The sequence below is a fragment of the Stegostoma tigrinum genome, chromosome 24 (genome assembly GCF_030684315.1).
Source record: "Stegostoma tigrinum isolate sSteTig4 chromosome 24, sSteTig4.hap1, whole genome shotgun sequence".
NCBI classification, from domain to species: domain Eukaryota; kingdom Metazoa; phylum Chordata; class Chondrichthyes; order Orectolobiformes; family Stegostomatidae; genus Stegostoma; species Stegostoma tigrinum.
In genome coordinates, this window is record NC_081377.1 from 33,136,245 (window position 1) to 33,155,115 (window position 18,871).

Sequence of the window (18,871 nt, forward strand, 5' to 3'; positions counted from 1 at the left end):
ATTATGTACCCTGGCTCCAGAGTTACTAACCAGGGGATCAGCCTATCTATAATCCGTATTGTGCCCTGTAAGAATTTTGTAAGTTTCAATAAGATTTCATTTCATTCTCTAAAAATATGGAAGTATAGATGCAATTTCCTGAATCTTTCTTCGTAAGGAAATGAGTTGAGGCTGATATTTGAGACTCCAGTGCATAGACATATTCAGGTATCATGAGTAGAAGGAATGAACATGTCACCTTCCGCTGAAAGAAGTCAATTCTTCCCTGATAGCTTTATCGCTCAGACAGAATGGTGACACACTGAGATTGGTGAAGACACAGGTATTCTGTGATTTGGGTTGGAGGGGGCAGATTCAGGGTACTTACGAGTACTTGCTTTCATCAATGATATGCTGATAGAGATATATGATGTCGGGCATGATGAGTTTTGTGTGGAGTATAAATAACAACATAGATTTGTTGAGTGAATGATCTATGCTTGAAATTCTGTATAAATTCATATGTTCCCATTTATAATAGCAACTGCATATGTAAAAATATGAAACAAAACATCCAAGAGATGCTACCTAATGCCACCTGAGGACTAAACTTGGACATGACTCCTTCAATGCAAGGTGACAAGATCAGAAAGCATGGTTCATTGCATTCGCTGAGGAAGGTGGATTACTTACCCTGGAAAAAGAACGGTGTCTATGGGGAGCAGCATATTTGTCTAATTCAGCATTTCAGTTAATAAACCTTTAGTTGTGTCCTTTCAACAAAGAAATATGCATAAAGTTCAATATAAGCAAGAATGAATTAAAACCATTGTGCAACTATTAATCATTCATGGTATCTACAGCTTTACTGTCAGTTATCATAATCTGATAGATTATGATAACTGACAGTAAAGATGACTAATTAAACCTTTAGACCGAATTGGCCTTCAGCCAAAAGTCCACGATAGTCAGACTTACCAAAAAAACCAATGATGAATATAAGAAATAATTTTTACACAAGTAACTTCACCCAGGTGTTTAATTTATTTCACTGAAAAATGCTTGTATAAAATACCAAACCAGGAAGTTAAGGTGACTTAACAAACACTAAGTTATTAAGTTCAGAGACAAACATGCTGGAGATAAAAAATGTTTTGGTGTGTGGGTGATTTTCGGGGAGGGTGAGTAAATGTCCAAGTCTCTGTAGTCTGAAAATGGGGTCCCCACTGGGGTCACTGGCCATCAGGTTGGGACGCAGGTGTTGAACTGAGAGGCTGAAAGATCCATATCGTCCTCAGAGAAATAACTGAAATGAAGTCCATTCTATCTTATAAAATACCATAAAAATACAATTAAGCCATCTAGAGAAGGTCTGTGGTTCAAAAAAGAAAATCAATGAACATCTCAAACAAAAATGACAAGTGCAGAAATGTGTTCAGCAGTTGTGTGACAGGGGGATGTACAATACACCAACTCAGTGAAATGTCTCAGGGTGCTTCACATTAGGTTCAAACAAAAATAAATTAACACTGAGCCAAAGGACGAGATACTTAAGATAAAAACTTGGTCAAACAGCCATTAAGTTGCAGCTGGAAAGGAAGAAAAGGTTTAGTGCTGGAATTTTAGAGCTTAGGACCTGGATAATTGAAGACAGGGCTATCTTTAGTGAAGTGAGAAAATTCAGGTATACTTAAATGACAGAATTGGAGGTTTGCAGATTTCTTGGGTGGCGAGAAGTGACCTTAACCCAGGAGAAGCCCTGAGGTTGTGTTTGTCCAATGGACACCAATTTTAATTAAATTTCAAAGATCTACTTAAAATCAACCAACTTCACACATTGAACTCATTTGAAACTGTGGACTTCCCTATCTTAATTGAATGGGTTCAGGAAACAAAAGGGCTTCATAGAAAGTATTATGTTCTCTGGTTAAAATAAACTCTTTTTTTAAAAAACTTTCAATGAGAAACTGTTTGATTAATAAATGAAGGACAGATCGCTGCTAAAAACTAAAGGAATTATTACCAGTATGCTTCCTTTGGGGAAAGCTGAGGAGGAGATAGTCAGAAAGAGAATGTTTCTCCCTTGTTATCAAAAGCTTAAAATGTGAGAGGTTGACCAAAGTCTCACAGAAGAGGTTAATGTGTAAAACTATAACATATAGGATTGGGAGTATTATACTGGCATGGATTAAAAACTGGTTTGCAAACAGGATAAAAAAGGGAGCAGGAATAAATGATCTTTTTCAAAGTGGAAGAAGCTGACTAACAGGGTACTGCAGGCATTAGTGCTTGGGCCCTTGCTATTCATTATATGTATGAGCAACTTGGATGAGGGAATCAAATATAATATCTCCAGGTTTGCTGATGACAAAACTAGATGGCATTGTGAGTAATGAGGAGGTGGTAAAGAGGCTGCAGGGTAATTTAGACAAATGAATGGGCAAATACATGGTGTTTGCAATACAACATAGATAAATGTGAATTTCTCTCTTTTGGTAAGGAGCAGAATGGCATTATTGTCACTATTTCAAAAATAGTGATAATAATTGTGGATTGTGAATTATTGAAATGATAACTTGGAAAAATGCTGTTTAACAGAGGGACCTGGACGTCCTGGTACACCAGTCAATTAAAGCAAGCATATAAATTCAGCAGGCAATTAGGAAGGTATGTTGACCTTCACTGGAAGAGTTTTTGCATACAAGAGCAATAATGTCTTGCTGTAACTGGACCCTACAGAAGAAGGGTTCTGACCCGAAACGTCAGCTTTCCTGCTCCTCTGATGCTGCCTGGCCTGCTGTGTTCCTCCAGCTCCACGCTGTGTTATCATGGACTTATTCGTGGTAGGCAGCATGGCTTTGTGAGGGGAAGGTCATTTCTCACAAACTATGCTTTTGAGGAAGTGACAAAGATGATTGAGGGCAAGACAGTAGATGTGGTCTGTATGGGCTTTCACAAGGCCTTTGATAAGGTCCCTCGTTACAAGCTGATGTAGAAGGTGAAGTCACCTGGGATCCCTAATGAGCTGATTAGATGGACAAAGAACTGGCTTAGTTTTAGAACATAGAGAATAGCAGTGGAAGTGTTTTTCAGACTGGAGATCTGTGACCAATGGTGTTCTGCAAGGATTATTGCTGGGACCTCTGTTGTTTGTAACATACATAAATGATTTGGAGGACAATGTAGGTGGTCTGATTAAACCTGTAAATTTAAGGGTGACACAAAGATTGGGTTAACTCAAGGAGGATTGCCAGATAAACTCAATCCAGAAAAGTTAAGGTGATGCATTTTGGGAGATCTATGGCCGTAAGTAAGTATACAGTAAATGACATAACCCTCAGTAGTATCAATATATAGAGAGATCTAGGCGTACAGGTCCAGAGTTCTCTGAAAGTGACAACACAAATGGATAATGCAGTCAAGCAGACATGTAGTATGCTTGTCTTCATTGGCCACGGCAGAGAGCATAAAAATTGGCAAGTCATGTTGCAACTGTATAGACAATAATTCAGCCACATTTGGATTATTGTGTAGAGTTCTGGTCACTGCACTACTAGGAGGATCCGGAGAGATTACAGAAACAGTTTACCATGATGTTGCATGGTTTAGAATGTATTACCTATGAGGAGAGACTGGACAAACTTGATTTGTTTTCGCTTGAATGTTGAGGGGCAACCTGATAGAAGTTTACAAAATTGTGAGAGGCATGAATGAATGAATAGTCAGATTCTTTTTCCCAGGGTAGAATTACTAGGGGACATAGGTGGATTGACTATGCCCACAGTGTCCAGAGATGTGCAGACTAGGCGGATTAGCTGAGGGAAATGATAGGGGATAGGGTAGGGGACAGTAGGTCTCTTTGGAGTATGGTTGTGGACTATATGGGCAAAATGGCCTGCTTCCACGCTGTAGACATTAGGTTGTTGGCTTGCTCGCTGAGCTGGCTGGTTGTTATACAGACATTTCATCACCATGAAATCTAGGCTCTACTGTAGTGCTCTGATAAGTCCAAGGCCCTTCACAAAAACCCAATAATATAGAGGTACCAACATGTTACAGTTCATATTGCTATCATTTCAAATTTAATCCTGAAACTCTTGTGTTCTTCTCAGACCCAATAGTCAGGGTCAAGCTCTTAATCTCAAAATTCTAATACTCAGAAACTTATCTCCTCAATCCATCTCCTAAATTTGTCTGAATAAATTTAGTTCTGCATCTTAGACCCTGTAACCTACGCAGAACATTACCAAAGGACAGGCTAGTTCACAGAGATGTAAATTATTTTGCAGACTGTAACAATTCCATCAAATTCATGTTGGATCTGAGTGGTAATATGGACTCCGTCCACTGCCCAGGCGCAGAAAGCATTTTTTGCCATGCAGAAATCTCTTCCTCATTTGAATCCATCCAGTCGACAGATTGGCCAAAGCTGAGACCTATAATAGGGCAGAGATTATCTGTGAACAGCAGGACTCTACATTAATCACACAGATAAATGTTGAGTGGAACCAGTTATGAAAAACATTAGACAAAATCAGTAACTGTAATGTGGAAAGTGGAGGGGTAGATTGTTATTTTAATGACACTTTTGAGAATTGTGTCAAACATCTTACATACAATGAATGGCTTTGACATGTGTAGATATTCGTATGTCAGGACATATATGTAAAGATCTGTATTGTGTCTCAGAACCCACAGAGGAAACAGTCAGTGCTGGTGTTAAGAGCAGGAAAACATCTCGTCTAGTCATAAACGCCCTGACTCCACCAACATATTTGGAGTTAAATTCATTTATAGTTTTTGGCATTGGAACTGTAGTTCTTGGTGGTGATTGGTCCTTACTGCAGCATTTAAACAGGCAGTTATCACCACTGCATTGATGGATTTATTGTTGTTGAAAGGTTGGTGAAATCTATTGTTTGACACATGGCTCTTGCTGCCCCATTTTAAGATTTTTGGCATTCTAGCATTGCCACAGGAGGAAGACCACCTCTATGTGGAAAAACAGTGGGTTCTAAGCAGAACCAAATCAGCACGAATGGAAGGTGGTGGTCAGGGGAGCAGGTGTGAACAAAGAAATAACTCCAGAGAGTCTGGCATCCTGTCATCAAGTCACCCTTTATGTACACGTGGAGAGTCCTTGACACTGATCCTGCTCCCAAAAAGCCAGCTGTTAGAGTGTCAGGATGTCTGACACGCCTGTTCTTATCTGTCAGCTAGGGATCCCTAATTGGACCAGAATACCAGCCCAAATCAGTGAACTCTATATTCTATGATGTCCATCTGGCTGACCTTGTTATAATCACCACAAACATAACCCCTTCCAACAAGATCACTCAGTGGCAGAAAATGACTGGCAGCCTTACAGGCTGAGGAGAGTCAGTTACGTATACAACATTCACCCCCTCCACACAGTGCTCTTCATCTAGCACATGAGTTTGTGGCACAGAAACTCAAATGGATTATTCCCATTTCCATAAATGGTACGGCCATTGATAGCTGTCACAAATCCAGCAACTCACACAGCTACCTTGTCTATACATTCTCACATCCTGCTCCCTGCAAGACTCCATTCCATTCTCCCAGTTCTCTGTCTGTCACATCTGATGATGCCATCTTCTGCAGGGGGTCCTCAAATGTCCACTTCTTCCTCAACTGAAGATTTCCCACATTGTGATTGTCAAAGGCCTCAGCTGTGTCCCGCATACTTCTTGTATTTTTGCCATCACCCCTTCCCTTCCCTCCCACAACAATGATGAAGTCCTCACTTTCCAGCCTAGCCTTTGCATCCAGAGGATGATACTGTCACCTCCAGTTGGATGCTACCACCAGACATATATTTAGCCTTCCCTCCCATGTCAACATTCCACAGGGACCATTGACTATGGAAACCCTGGTCCACTCCTCCACTTTCATCACCTCCTCATACCCTCATGGCAACTTACCATACAATCACAGGTGTAACACTTGCCTGGTTACCTGGGCCCTCCTCACTGTCCAAGGTCTCAGACCCATCTTCCAGATGAAGTAGCGATTTACCTGCACTTTATTCATTCAATCTAGTCTACTGTTCTGCTGCTCGATATGGTCTCCTCTACATTGGGGAGACAAAACACAGACCAGGTGACTGCTTTGCCAAACACCTAAACTCTGTCTGTGAAAATGATCCTGAGCTTCAGGGTGTGTGCAACTTCAAAATATCAGTGTTCCCATGCCACATTTCAGACTAGAGCCTGCTGCAGTGCAGCAAAACTAAATGCAAGCTGGAGGGAACAACACCTCGTCTTCTGCTTAGGTACCTCACAGCTTTCAAGATTTAACACTGAATTTCATAATTTCAGAATGTGAACACCTTCCTCCATATCATTACCTACTTGCACATCCTACATCCTGTTTTGAAATGTGTTGCACACAGCAGAGCACATTGTTAGCCATTCACACTTCTTGTTAGCACCCCAACTAGTTTTTATCTCAATCTCATCAGTTTAGTATCAACAATACCTTTGCTTTCTTCTGCTTTTTTTTCCTTCACCCTCTCCTCTTGGCACCATCACCATGCATTCTGTTTACTCCTTCCCCTATTCTATTCCAACCCTCTCACAGGTATAAATACCACCCTTTCCCAGCTGGACTCAAAGCATTAACTCTGTTTCTCTTGCTGCAGATACTGCCAGACTTGCTGAGTTTCACCAGCACCTACCATCATTGTTTTGGATTACAACTGTTCCTTGCATAATCACTAGAATCCTGAGGATTGTGGGGTGGGACAACTAGGAGTCTTGTGGCGCTGTGGTAGTTTGCCTGCCTCTTGATTAGAAGCCCAAGTTCATTTCCTACCAGCCCCAGAAGGTACATCATAACATGTCCAAACAGATTATCTAAAAATAATTTCTACTCATCTTGGTTGCTACTGCAATCCAGAAGGATCATATCCTGAGGTAAATAACTCTTTTCCTGCCTCTCTGAATCCTCTCCACCATCTGCAAGGCTCAAATCAAGAGTGTAGTGCAATACTCTCCCCATATATGGGCTGGTGTAACTTCAAGAAGCTTGACAACACATGGAAAAAATCAACAGCTCATCCACCACTTTAAACACCTCAATTTTAAGTGCACTCTGGAAATTCGTACCTGACATTCCTTGCATCTTGCTCTCTTCTCTTTTTTGAACCAGCCCATAAACCCTGCCTGCATGAAAATATTAGGTTTTGTGGTGGTCATGTTCCTTCCTGTCCTGCTTATCTAACACTCTGACTGCTACCACCTTAAATAGAACATTTACCTATTTCAAATGTAAGGCCACTCTTCACATGAAATTTACAGTCTTGCAACCTATGTGGAATTCCAATTACAATATTAAGTACAAATGAATAGAGACTGAAGAAACAACATTGCACATTATTAATTCAGCCTGTAAGACGGGGTCAGAGATTCTTCCCAAACATACCAAACATAGTTTTAATTTTCATTATGCTTGATAAACAGAAGAAAACTGTCTCTGTTACCTGTTCCTAGGCTTAGCCTCAATCCTCCAAGAAGCTGGTTGGAAAATGTATCATGGTCCCAGACAGTGATCTCAGCACAGGTAGCACTGATGTCTTCTGTTTGAAAGCCGTCGTATACCATTGTGTGGTTATACACAGGATTCAAATTGTTCTTTATCACTCTGGTCTTTTGTCGGCTGGACTTGTTGACATCTGGGAGAATATAACTGATAACAAAGCAATGGTGCAGGAGTGAGTCACACAGCATCCAAAAAAAATTATAGGTAGCACTCAGTTACATTGTACTTGGCACACTGCATATTGACATTAATTCAATCACAATGCATGTTGCCACAACAGCCCAACCACACTAAATTCAGGGTTCCAGCTCAGAAGTAATATATGTTGGAGTGTTGTGTGTTGGTACAGTATCAAAGTCTGATTCATGCATGTACTTGTACTTCTGGGACCTGCAGCAGAATGTTTGTCAAGATTCATAGGAAGGCCAAAGCCATGGGATAATGGGTGAGTTGTAATCTCAGGGAACAGATTCCCACAGCTTGTTAATTAATCAGACTGGGATACTAATAAAAGCCTAATTCAAACAGCATTCAAAGGGTTGAATTAATGTTTGAATTCAGCTCAGTTGAGAACAGGTGCATCAGAAGTTAAGCCCTTTTCTTGATTTTCTCTGATGCTTTACCAATTCCATAATTTCAGCTTGGCATTATCAATGATTTATGACCAACCTATTGAATCCCCTAGTATCAACATCCTTGGGGTACCATTGACCATGCTTGGCAACGGGAACAGGCCAGGAGCTTGTAATTCTGAGGTGAGTAGTTTACTTTCTGACTCCCAAAGCCTGTGCACCATCTTCAAGGCACAAGTCAAAAGTGCGATGAAATGTTTCCATTTCACCACATGTGGGAAAACACCCAACAAGCTCAATATTATCCAGGACTAAGCAGCTCACTGGATCAATACCACATCCATCAACCTAAACATTGACTTCCATGAGTCCCATCATCACTGATGCACAGTGGGTACAGTGCATATAATCTTATAATGCACCCCAACTACTCACCAATGATTCTACGAAAGCTAAGCCCACAATCTTTACCAACTAGATGGAGAAGGATAGCATGTACATGAGAAAACCACCATCTGTAAGTTCCCTCCAAGCCTCGCACCATCCTGACTTGGAACTATGTGGTTGTTCCTTCACTGTTCCAGAGTCAAAATCTTAGAATTCCTTTCTAACGCCAGTGCGGATCGACCTACACTACATGGACTGCAGTAGTCCAAGAGAGGAATTATGATTGGATAATAAATTCCAGCAACACAAAAGAAGAATAACTCCATGAAATGAAAGACTACCTTACCATTTGACAAAAGAGTTGAGGCCCTTTGATCGGATTGGGAGGAGATTCCGAGCTTCCTTGAGCCAGATGTGCAACTCTGCGGTGGGAGGATTTCCCTGACCTAAAGCAGGATATAAACAGCATTAGATAAAATTTTCCTCCTAACTCATCCCAGGCAATTCCCCTCTCTTCACATGTTGAGTGATAATTTCAATTCTTCTAGTCCCCAATTCATGCAAAGAATAGTAGCACAACACAAATTACAAGAACAATCAAGACACACTAATGTTTATACTATGACTTTGACATAGTAAAGCATCCAAGGAGGAACTTAAAGAAGGTAAGAGGCGGAGAGATTTAGGGAGGAAATTCAAGAGTTTAAGACGTTGGAGGCTGAGGATATAACTGACAATGATGGTGTGATTAAAAATTAGGACAAATGTTGCAGAGCGTTGTAGGTCTAGAGAAAATTTCAGAGAAAAGGTGGAGAGGGGAGATAGAAGAATTTGGAAGAATGGATGAGTAAATTAACACAGAAGTCAACGTTCATCAGAAGTGATGGATGAATAAATGTTGGGTGAATTACATGGAAACATAGGAGACAGAAACAGGGGGAGGCCATTCACCCCATTGAGCCTCCTCTGCCATTCCTTATGATTGTAGCTGATGGCACTGGCGATGGTTTTAGATGAGTTCATGTTTATGGAGGATAGAATGGGACATTGGAATATTCAAATCTAGAGGACATAAAACTGAAGAGCTGAAGCAGGCAATAGATGGCTTTATGATGGAATGAACAGGGAATTGATGAGACCACACCTGGAGAATTGTGCGCACTTTTGATCTCCTTACTGAAGGAGGACATTCTGGCTATGGAGGGAATGTGACAGAAGGTTTACCAGACGGATTCCTGGGATGGCAGGCCTGACAGGTGAAGACAGACTTGATTGATTAAGTCTACATTCACTGAAGTTTAGAAGAATAAAATGGGGATGGTGGGGTTGGATCTTAGAACCCAATAAAATTTTGAACAGGATTAGACAGGGTAAATACAGTAGGATTTTCTCAACGACCACTGAGTGTAGGGCAAGGGGTCATAGTCTAAGAAGACAAGTTCTATGATCTATTGCAAAGGTTTTTGAAGCATAAGAGTAAGAAAGCCTTGTTGTGTTTGTGTAGGGGTTTGATGAGAACAAAACAATCCTTAAAAGAATAGGTTGAGTAGAATATATCTATATTTTCTTCAAGTTAAGAAGAATGAGAAGTGCTCTCATTGAAGTATATAAAATTCTTGAGGGTTAATGGTTGTGGCAGGTTCCGGGGTTTAGATGCTTCAGTAAGATCAGGGAAGGTGGTAAAAGAGGGGGAGGTGTGACATTGCTAGTCAAGGACAGTATTATGGTGGCAGAAAGGATATTTGATGAGGACTCGTCTACTGAGGTAGTATGGGCTGAGGTTAAAAACAGGAAAGGAGAGGTCACCCTTTTGGGAGTTTTCTATAGGTCTCCGAAAAGTTCCAGAGATGTAGAGGAAAGGATTGCAAAGATGATTTTGGATAGCAGCGAAAGTAACAGGGTAGTTATTATGGGGGACTTTAACTTGCCAAATACTGACTAGAAATGCTGTAGTTAGAGTACTTTAGGTGGGTCAGTTTTTGTCCAACGCGTGCAGGAGGGTTTCCTGACACAGTATGTATTATAGGCCAACAAGAGGCAAGGCCACATTGGATTTGGTACTGGGCAATGAACCAGGCCAGGTGTTAGATTTGCACGTAGGTGAGCACTTTGGTGATAGTGACCACAATTCGGTTACATTTACTTCAGCGATTGAAAGGGTTAGGTATATAGCGCAGTGCAAGAGTTATAGCTGGGGGAAAGGCAATTATGAGGTGGTTAGGCAAGATTTAGGATGCATAGGATGGGGAAGGAAACTGCAGGGGCTGGGACAATTAAAATGTGGAGCTTGTTCAAGGAACAGCTACTGCGTGTCCTTGATAAGTATGTACCTGTCAGGCAGGGAGGAAGTGGTTGAGCAAGGGAATGGTGGTTTACTAAAGAAGTTGAATTTCTTGTCAAGAGGAAGAAGGAAACTTATGTAAAGATGAGGCGTGAAGGCTCAGTTAGGGCACTTGAGAGTTACAAGTTAGCCGGGAAAGAACTAAAGAAAGAGCTAAGAAGAGCCAAGAGGGGACACAAGAAGTCTTGGGCAGCTAGGATCAAGGAAAACCCTGAAGCTTTCTGTAGGTGTGTGAGGAATAAAAGAATGACTAGAGTAAGATTAGGGCCATTCAAGGACAGTAGTGGAAAGTTGTGTATGGAGTCCTAAGAGATAGGAGAGGTGCAAAATGAATGTTTTTCATCAGTATTCACGCAGGAAAAAGACTGTTGTTGAGGAGAATACTGAGATACAGGCAATTAGACTAGATGGGATTGAGGTTCACAAAGAGGAGGTGTTAGCAATTCTGGGAACTGTGAAAACAGTTGAGTCCCCTGGGCTGGATGGGATTTATCCTAGGATTCTCTGGGACGCTAGGGAGGAGATTGCAGTTCCTTTGGTTTTAATCTTTATGTCGTCATTGTCTACAGGAATAGTGCCAGTAGATTGGAGGATAGCAAATGTTGTCCCCTTGTTCAAGAAGGGGAGGAGGGACAATCCTGGTAATTACAGACCAGTGATCCTTACTTCGGTTGTTGGTAAAGTATTGGAAAGGATTATGAGAGATAGGATTTATAATCATTTAGAAAAGAATAACTTGATTAGTGATAGTCAATACAGTTTTGTGAAGGGGAGGTTATGCTTCAGAAAATGAGTTCTTTGAGAAGATGACCAAACAGGTGGATAATGGTAAAGCGGTTTGATGTGGTATATACGGATTTAAATAAAAAGTGTTTGATACGATTTCCCACTGTAGGCTATTGCAGAAAATAAGAGACATGGGATTGAGGGTGATTTCGCGGTTTGGATCAGAAATTGGCTAGCTGTAAGAAGACAGAGGGTGATGGTTGATGGGAAATGTTCATCCTGGAGTTCAGTTACTAGTGGTGTACTGCAAGGATCTGTTTTGGGGCCACTGCTGTTTGTCATTTTTATAAATGACCTGGATGAGGGCGTAGAAGGATGGGTTAGTAAATTTGCGGATGACACTAAAGTTGGAGTTGTGGATAGTGCAGAAGGATGTTGCAGGTTACAGAGGGGCATGGATAAGCTGCAGAGCTGGGCTGAGAGGTGGCAAATGAAGTGTGAGGTGATTCACTTTGGAAGGAGTAACAGGAATACAGAGTACTGGGCTAATGGTAAGATTCTTGGTAGTGTGGATGAGCAGAGAGATCTCAGTGTCCATGTGCATAGATCCATGAACGTTGTCACGCAGATTGATCGGGTTGTTAAGAAGTTGCACGGTATGTTAGGTTTTATTGGTAGAGGGACTGAGTTTAGGAGCCATGAGGTCAAGTTGCAGCTGGCCACACGGAGTATTGCATACAGTTCTGGTCACCGCATTATAGAAAGGATGTGGAAGCATTGGAAAGGGTGCAGACGAGATTTACCAGGATGTTGCCTGGTATGGAGGGAAGGTCTTATGAGGAAAGGTTGAGGGACTTGAGCCTGTTTTTGTTAGAGACAATGTTAAGAGGAGGCTTAATAGAGACATACAGGTGGTCAGAGGTTTAGATAGAGTCAACAGTGAGAGCCTTTTTCCTTGGATGATGGTGGCTGACACAAGGGGGCATAGCTTCAAATTGAGGGGTGATAGATATAGGACAGAAGTCAGAGGTAGGTTCTTTACTCAGAGTAGTAAGGGCACGGAATGCCCTGCCTGCAACAGTAATAGACTTGCCAACTTTAAGGGCATTTAAATGGTCATTGGATAAACATATGGATGATAATGGAATAGTGTAGGTTAGATTGGCGCAACAATCTGAAGCCTACCTGTGAAACCATCGAGGGCCGAAGGGCCTGTACTGCGCTGTAATGTTCTATGTTCTATGTTTAACAAGCTAAATGTTGAAAAGCTGTTTCTCCTTGCTGGAGAGTCAAGAAGTGGGATAAAAGGAATGGGTAGACATGGATTGAAAACATGAAATGGCCATTTAGGTCCTAGGTGAGGAAAAATATTTTCACTTTGTCAATTCTGATTCTTTGGAATTCCAAAGGTTTGCGGTTGTCATTGAACATGGTCAAGATTTAGATTGACGTATTGTTGGATACTGAGGAAATCTGGGATCTGGAGCTGCAGATAAGCAATGAAGTTGAGGTAAATGATTAACCATGATTTTGTTTAATGGAAGAGAATGTCCATTTGGTATTTTGGCCTATTTCTGATAACATTTCTTTTGTTATAATTTTAACTGCAACTTGTAACTTTAACTGTTACTGACATCATGACTGAACGTACCATGTGCACCTGCTGGAACGAATTTCAGCGATAAGGACAGGTGACCTCTGCTTCGGATCACATTTGTTAGAGCTGCAAACTGCACAAGAGGAAATTCCCAAACTTTACTTGCACATCTATTGTTGCTTATACTTCACATTCAGTACAGAAAAGGCTTGTCTTGAGTCAGAGAGTCATACGGCACGAAACAGATCATTTGGTCCTACCAGTCCATGCCTAACACAATCCCAAATTAAATTAGTCCCACCTGTTTGCTCCTCGCCGATATCCCTCCAGAACTTTCCTATTCATGTTTCCATCCAAATTGTACCAGCGTCCGCCACTTCATCAGAAGTTCACTCTACATCCAAACCACCCACTGTGTAAAAAAATTTGACTCTCATGTCTCTTTAAATCTCTCTCCTCTCACCTTAAAACTGTGACCTCTAGTCTTGAAATTCCTCATCCTAAGGAAAAGATAACTACCATCAACTATCTACTTCTTATTATTTTATAAACTTTTATCAGGTCACCTCTCAACCACCCACGCTCTAGTGAAAAAAGTCCCAGCCTATCCAGCCTTTCTTTTTAACGCAAATCTTCCATGCCTGGCAACATCCTAGTAAATGTATTTAGAATCTTCTCCAGCTTGATAATGTCCTTCCTATAACCAGAACTGAAAACAATATTCCAGAAGAAGCCTCACCAATGTCCTGTACAACCTCGAAACAACGACCCAATTCCTAAACTCAAAGGACAGAGCAATGAGGGAAAGTGTGGCAAATGCCTTTTTAACTACTCTGTCCATCTGTGACACAAACTTCACAGAATTATGTACCCAGACCCTGGGTCCCTCTTGTTCAACAACACTACCCAAGGCTTGATCACTAATTGTGTAAACCCTACCTTTGTTTGTTGTACCAAAATACAATACCTTGCACTTATCCAGATTTGACCCTATCTGCCATTTTTCAGCCGATCGACCCATTTGATCAAGATCCCTTTGTAATCTTAGAAAACCTTCTTCCTTGTCTACTATGCCACCAATTTTGGTACTATCCACAAATTTACTAACCATGCTTTCTATACTCTCATTCAAATCATTCATATAAATGACAAACAAAAGAGGACCCAGAACAGAACCTCGAAGAATACCACTGGTCACAGGCCTCCAGTCCAAAAAGCAGCCCTCCACTATTACTGTCTCCTGCTGTTAAACCATTTATATCATAAGCTCACCTTGAATCCCTCACCTTCCTGGACCTCCCAGTCTCCATCTCAGGCAACCAGCTTGTAACTGATGTCCATTTCAAGCCCACCGACTCCCACAGCTACCTAGAATACAACTCCTCCCACCGACCCTCCTGCAAAAATTCCATCCCTTATTCCCATTTCCTCCGCCTCCGCCGCATCTGCTCCCATGATGAGGCATTCCACTCTCGCACATCCCAGGTGTCCAAGTTCTTCAAGGACCGCAACTTTCCCCCCACAGTGGTCGAGAACACCCTTGACCGCGTCTCCCACATTTCCTGCAACACATCCCTCACACCCCACCCCCGCCACAACCGCCCAAAGAGGATCCCCCTCGTTCTCATACACCACCCCACCAACCTCTGGATACAACGCATCATCCTCCGACACTTCCGCCATCTACAATCCGACCCCACCACCCAAGGCATTTTTCCATCCCCACCCTTGTCTGCTTTCCGGAGAGACCACTCGCTCCGTGACTCCCTTGTTCGTTCCACACTGCCCTTCAACCCCACCACACCCGGCACCTTCCCCTGCAACCGCAGGAAGTGCTACACTTGCCCCCACACCTCCTCCCTCACCCCTATCCCAGGCCCCAAGATGACTTTCCATATTAAGCAGAGGTTCACCTGCACATCTGCCAATGTGGTATACTGCATCCACTGTACCCGGTGTGGCTTCCTCTACATTGGGGAAACCAAGCGGAGGCTTGGGGACCGCTTTGCAGAACACCTCTGCTCAGTTCGCAATAAACAACTGCACCTCCCAGTCGCGAACCATTTCCACTCCCTCTCTCATTCTTTAGAAGACATGTCCATCATGGGCCTCCTGCAGTGCCACAGTGATGCCACCCGAAGGTTGCAGGAACAGCAACCCATATTCCGCTTGGGAACCCTGCAGCCTCATGGTATCAATGTGGACTTCACCAGTTTCAAAATCTCCCCTTCCCCAACTGCATCCCTAAACCAGCCCAGTTCGTCCCCTCCCCCCACTGCACCACACAACCAGCCCAGCTCTTTCCCCCCACCCACTGCATCCCAAAACCAGTCCAACCTGTCTCTGCCTCCCTAACCTGTTCTTCCTCTCACCCATCCCTTCCTCCCACCCCAAGCCGCACCCCCATCTACCTACTAACCTCATCCCACCTCCTTGACCTGTCTGTCTTCCCTGGACTGACCTATCCCCTCCCTACCTCCCCACCTATACTCTCTCCACCTATCTTCTTTGCTCTCCATCTTCAGTCCGCCTCCCCCTCTTTCCCTATTTATTCCAGAACCCTCTCCCCATCCCCCTCTCTGATGAAGGGTCTAGGCCCGAAACGTCAGCTTTTGTGCTCCTGAGATGCTGCTGGGCCTGCTGTGTTCATCGAGCTCCACACTTTATTATCCTGATCTACCTTTATTAATTGGTCTACCATGTGGAACTTTGTCAAAGGCTTTACTGAAATCCAAATAAACAACATCTACTGCACTGCCATCATCAACCTTTTTGGTAACCTCCTCAAAAATATTCAATCAAGTTTGTGAGGCACGATATTCCTTGCACAAAACCATGCTGACTATCAATAATCAAATTTTGCCTCTCTAAATGCCCATAAATCCTATCTTTTTTAATCACCTCCAACAATTTACCCACAACCGAAGCCAGACTCACAGGTCTACTGTTCCCTGGCTTCTCCTTACAACCTTTCTTAAACAAAAGGTACAATGTTAGACACCCTCCAGTCATCAGGCACCTCACCCGTAGTTGTGGGTGATGCAAATGTTTCTGTAAGGGTTCTCATAATTTCATCATTTACTTCCATCAACATTCTGGGATATACAAGATCAGATCCTGGATATTTATCTAATTTTATACTCTCCAACTTCTCGGATGTCCGCTTTTATCATGTAAACTGTTTTTAAAAACAGAGTTTTTTTCCTCTGCATTCTCCATTTCTTTCCTCATAGTGAAAACTGATGCAAAATATTCATTTAGTATCTCTCTCATCTCCTGGGGTTCAACACAAAGATGATTTGCTTGATCTTTAAGAGGCCCTACCCTCTCTCTGGATCCCCTCTTACTCTTAATGTATCTGTAGTACCTCTTTGGATTATCCTAGCCTTATCCTCCAATGCTATCTCATATCCCCTCTTTGCCTTCCTGATTTATCTCTTAAGAATGCCCCTTCATTCTTTATATTGATTAAGAGATTCAATTGAACCAAGTTGTCTACATCTAATTTTTTTTATTCTTGACTAGAACCTCAATATCTTTATCCATACATTGTTCCTCAACTGAACCAGCATAAACTTTCACTCTAATGGGAACGAAATGCCTCTGAACTCTCATCACCACACTCTTAACCCCCTTCCACTTGTCAGACATCCTTTTTCTGCAAGCAGTCTACTCCAATCAATTTTGAAAGTTCTGGTCTCATACCATTAAAATTTGCTTTACTCCAGTTAAAAACTTGAACCTTAATGGAGGGCTTTTCCTTTCCCATAACCATTTTGATACTAATAGAATTATGATCACTAGACCCAAAGGGTTCCCCTACTTTAATTTCAGTCACCTGCTCTACCTTATTGCCCAAGAGAATGTCTAGTTTTGCTCTTTGTCTAGTAGGAGCATCCATATATTGATAAAGAAATTTTTTTGAGTATATATGACAACTTATTCACTATCCAAACCTTTAACACCATTATAGTCAGAGTCAATGTTTGGAAAATTAAAGTTCCCCATTATTACATCCTTATTATGCTCACATGTATTTGAGATCTCCCTACATATTTGTCTCAGTTTCTCTTTTACTGTTGGGTGGGGGGGGGGGGGGGTGCTATAGTACATTCCCATCAAGGTGAGCTCTCCTTTCTTATTCGTAATTTCTACTCCTATATTTTCATGACAATTTTTCAGAAATATCTTCCCTAGTTACAACAATAATTTATTCCCTAATCAAAAATGCCACTCCTCTCCTTTCTTGCCTCCTTTTCTATCCTTCCTATAGTATCTAAACCCCAGGACATTGACCTGCCAGTCTTGTCCATCTCTCAGCTAAGATCTCGTTCAGCCTAGGACAATAACCAAAATTGGTGTCTTAGAATCTGCAATGGTCAATGGGTTTGCAATTTGAGAGGGGGCAGTGGTAAAGATGTGATAGGAATCAAGAATTTCCTGGGCAAAGCCAAGCTGAGCTGTGTCACCTGTTTGATTCTTTACCAGGTCACTGTGAAGTTGTGCCCATTGGAAAGGTAATGTGAAATTGGACAGTGTTCAGAAGAGATTTACCAGGGTGTTGCCGGGTATGAAAAGTTTGAGTTATAAACAAAGGCTGGATAGGCTGGGACTTTTCGCTGGAGCATTGGAGGTTGAGAGGTGACCTGATAGAAGATTATAAAATAATGAGAGGTATAGATAGAGTTGATGGTAGTTGTCTTTTTTCTAACATGGGGAATTTCAAGATGAGGGAGCATATTTTTAAGGCGAGAGGAGGGATGGTTAGCATGTGGAACGAACTTCCTGACAAAGTGATGGATGCGGTATAATTACAATGTATAAAAGACATTTGGAAGAATATGTGAAGAGGAAAGGTTTGGAGGGATACGACCCAGAAGCAGGCAGGTGGGACTAGTTTAGTTTGGGATTATGTTCGGCATGGACTGTTTTGACCAAAGGGACTGTTTCCATGCTGCATGACTCTATGAAGCAAAAATTTCCACCAAAATCTATGGAAAGGAAAATCAGGATAATTCCTGCTCCTTTCCCTAATATTTTAGTTCAACGGCAGGTAGTCTGTCAATAGTTTATTCACACAAACAAGGAATGAATAAGCTTGTAAAATCATAGGATTACATCAAAACTCACTGGCCTAACTGAATGGTTCCAATTTAGCTAACTCAAAACCCATCCACTTAAGCAGAATTCAAATTAGGTTCAGTTACCTGTGTTTCACTTGCCACACATGCTGCACAGCTTGCAAACTTTACCAGAAAAATGAGTAGGATATTTAAATACTAAGGGCTGTACCTTACCAGCTCTCAGACCACAGAAAAGAAGGGCCAATAAAATACACAAAAGATATACTGTACCCACTCGGAGAATTTCCAGTGGGAGGTAAATTGCGAGGCACCTCAGTTGCATGTGCCACAGAGGCAAATGGAATACATAAAATGGAATACATTAGTTATGAGAATTTGACAATTGCCTGATGGTGGAATGCCCTGTTGACACAGGGGAAGGCCACCAGTTTCACAGAGGATGCCTTTCTGCAAAAGACCTGACAGTCTTTGGAGACAGAGGATCCACAGCCCAAAGAAGAAACCTTGGGTCTGAAAAGCAGCCCCTGTGGCCAAAGTGATCACTCTCCTTATTTTATAGGGTCAAAGCCAAAACAAAGGCATTAATAGGAGAAATGATAAAATACAAGAAAGGATAAGGAGT

General features: G+C 41.9%; 1 protein-coding gene across 1 annotated transcript in view; it reads right to left on the reverse strand.

Moving 5' to 3' along the window:
- Positions 1–1,000: 1,000 nt before the first annotated feature.
- LOC125464946 (synaptotagmin-like protein 1) overlaps positions 1,001–18,871 on the reverse strand; it is a 57,420-nt gene continuing 39,549 nt past the window's right edge. Inside the window, exons 12-15 of the mRNA XM_048557902.2 lie at positions 13,220–13,298; positions 8,848–8,947; positions 7,484–7,689; positions 1,001–4,415 (exon numbers count right to left, since the gene is read on the reverse strand). Of these exons, the coding sequence (XP_048413859.1) occupies positions 4,258–4,415; positions 7,484–7,689; positions 8,848–8,947; positions 13,220–13,298 (543 nt within the window). The 3' untranslated portion in view covers positions 1,001–4,257. The remainder of the gene's footprint in view (positions 4,416–7,483; positions 7,690–8,847; positions 8,948–13,219; positions 13,299–18,871) is intronic.